The following is a 1,747-nucleotide window of genomic DNA, read 5'->3' on the forward strand; positions in this document are numbered from 1 at the left end:
AAGCAGGTCTGATTACGCCTATTCCTAATCCTAAATGGAATGTAACGACGTAGGCATCATTATCACTTGACCAACCCATCTTGGGTATCGTGACACCCGTATCCATTGACCAACCTTGAACTTTTATAGCTGACTTTATGTTTGACTTTAGTAATAACCTCAAAATTAGAAATTTACCAATAATGAAGATGGGGATATGTATCTAAGAAATTACTTATTTATGAATATAAAAGTTGTTCTAAGTTATGCCACATATAGTTAATACGAGCAAATTAGACAGACAGAGAACAGATGTAATAAATCATGGAGAATACAAATAAAGAGTTATTTATTTCTAGAATTCACATATATGTAAACAAGAATTCTTTATTCGGAAAGCATTCTTGAGCAATAAATTTCGTTATAGCTCTAAGCGTTGTAGGTAAGAGTAAAGTTGAAGTTTGAACAAGAAGTCTTCTTACGTAGCAACGATGAACTGAACCCAAAAGTCGAATTCACTAAATCAAATACTAGAAAGTTGTCCTCGAACTGAAATGTCCCGATCACGATTGCAGGTTCACTCGTTGCACCACCGTCAACAAATGCCAAACACGCCACCTCACTTGTTATTTGCTTAATAGAGTTAGCTGTGGATATAGTCCACTTCTTCCCATCAGGAAGGTTGAAATCGATATCAGGAACTCTTAGACCATTGGTGGAGGTGCTGAAACAAAGACCAAAGGGAGCGACTGGCTTTGCAGGACGTAGTCGTTTTGTAACCATCGAAAACCTCCTAACGACTGAATTATAAATGTCTGTTCTAAGAGTGGTGTAAGGGTCCATTGTACTAAGCTTGGTGGTGGCATTCGCTGGAACGCTGATAGATCTCTTTTTAATTAGAATGCTATTAACACGGATAAAGTATCCAAAAGAATCTGGATGTGTGTCAAATGAATCTGGACGCGTTAGCAACGGAGTATAGGAAAGATAGCTCCTTACATCAACATTAGATTGGGGAAGAAGGTAATAAGGACCAGCTCCTAAGAATAGAACTCCAGGGGCAGATGTCTTGCTTGGAAAACATAGAGCAAATGTTCTTTTAAGAGGCGGATATGAGGACGCTGGGAAAGCATAAAGCGAGGAAGAAAATGCCATGACACCGGAAACATTTGCAGGAAATGATGCAACTGATGAAGAAGGAGCACAGGCCGCCTTAGGAAATGTACCATAATTACCATTAGAAAAAACATTTCTACCGTCACTTGTGCGCAGTGTGAATTCATCGTAGTTGAGAAGGGGTTGGTCACATGAACTAGTCATAGGGTTTAGCACATTGACCCCACATGTACAAGATCCCCATCTTGATGATGAATACCCGTCGATTTCTGGAGGGCAAGAAGGATTCTTATACGAGTAAAACGTTCGCACTTCTGAGCATTCAGATTCTTCACAGGAAACAGGAGACGTGCAAAGCGTGTTTGGAGGGCAACTGCCGTGGTACATGTTCTCTTGCACGATGCAGTCGTGCCATATGATTGGAGCATCGATGTCTATAAGGAAGTTTCCAGGCAAGTATTCCATGGTGTTTATATAGGTTGTCAACATCTGAACACTATAGAGAGGCTTAGCACCATCGGTATGTTTGTTAACCGACGCTACAGCGGATGTGTATGGTTTAGCATAAACAGTAATAGGCCCATGTTCAAGAGAGATGAAGGCTGAAATGATAACGAGTAGTTGTAGAATCAAATACATTTTGTATGTTTGT

At 40.0% G+C, this 1,747-nt stretch overlaps 1 protein-coding gene across 1 annotated transcript; it reads right to left on the reverse strand.

Moving 5' to 3' along the window:
* Positions 1-272: 272 nt before the first annotated feature.
* On the reverse strand, positions 273-1,747 carry LOC110886311 (chitinase CLP). The gene has a single exon (XM_022134097.2). It carries the CDS (start codon positions 1,732-1,734, stop codon positions 409-411), a length of 1,326 nt encoding a protein of 441 aa, XP_021989789.2. The 5' UTR covers positions 1,735-1,747; the 3' UTR covers positions 273-408.

The sequence above is a fragment of the Helianthus annuus genome, chromosome 10 (assembly GCF_002127325.2).
Source record: "Helianthus annuus cultivar XRQ/B chromosome 10, HanXRQr2.0-SUNRISE, whole genome shotgun sequence".
Classification (NCBI taxonomy): domain Eukaryota; kingdom Viridiplantae; phylum Streptophyta; class Magnoliopsida; order Asterales; family Asteraceae; genus Helianthus; species Helianthus annuus.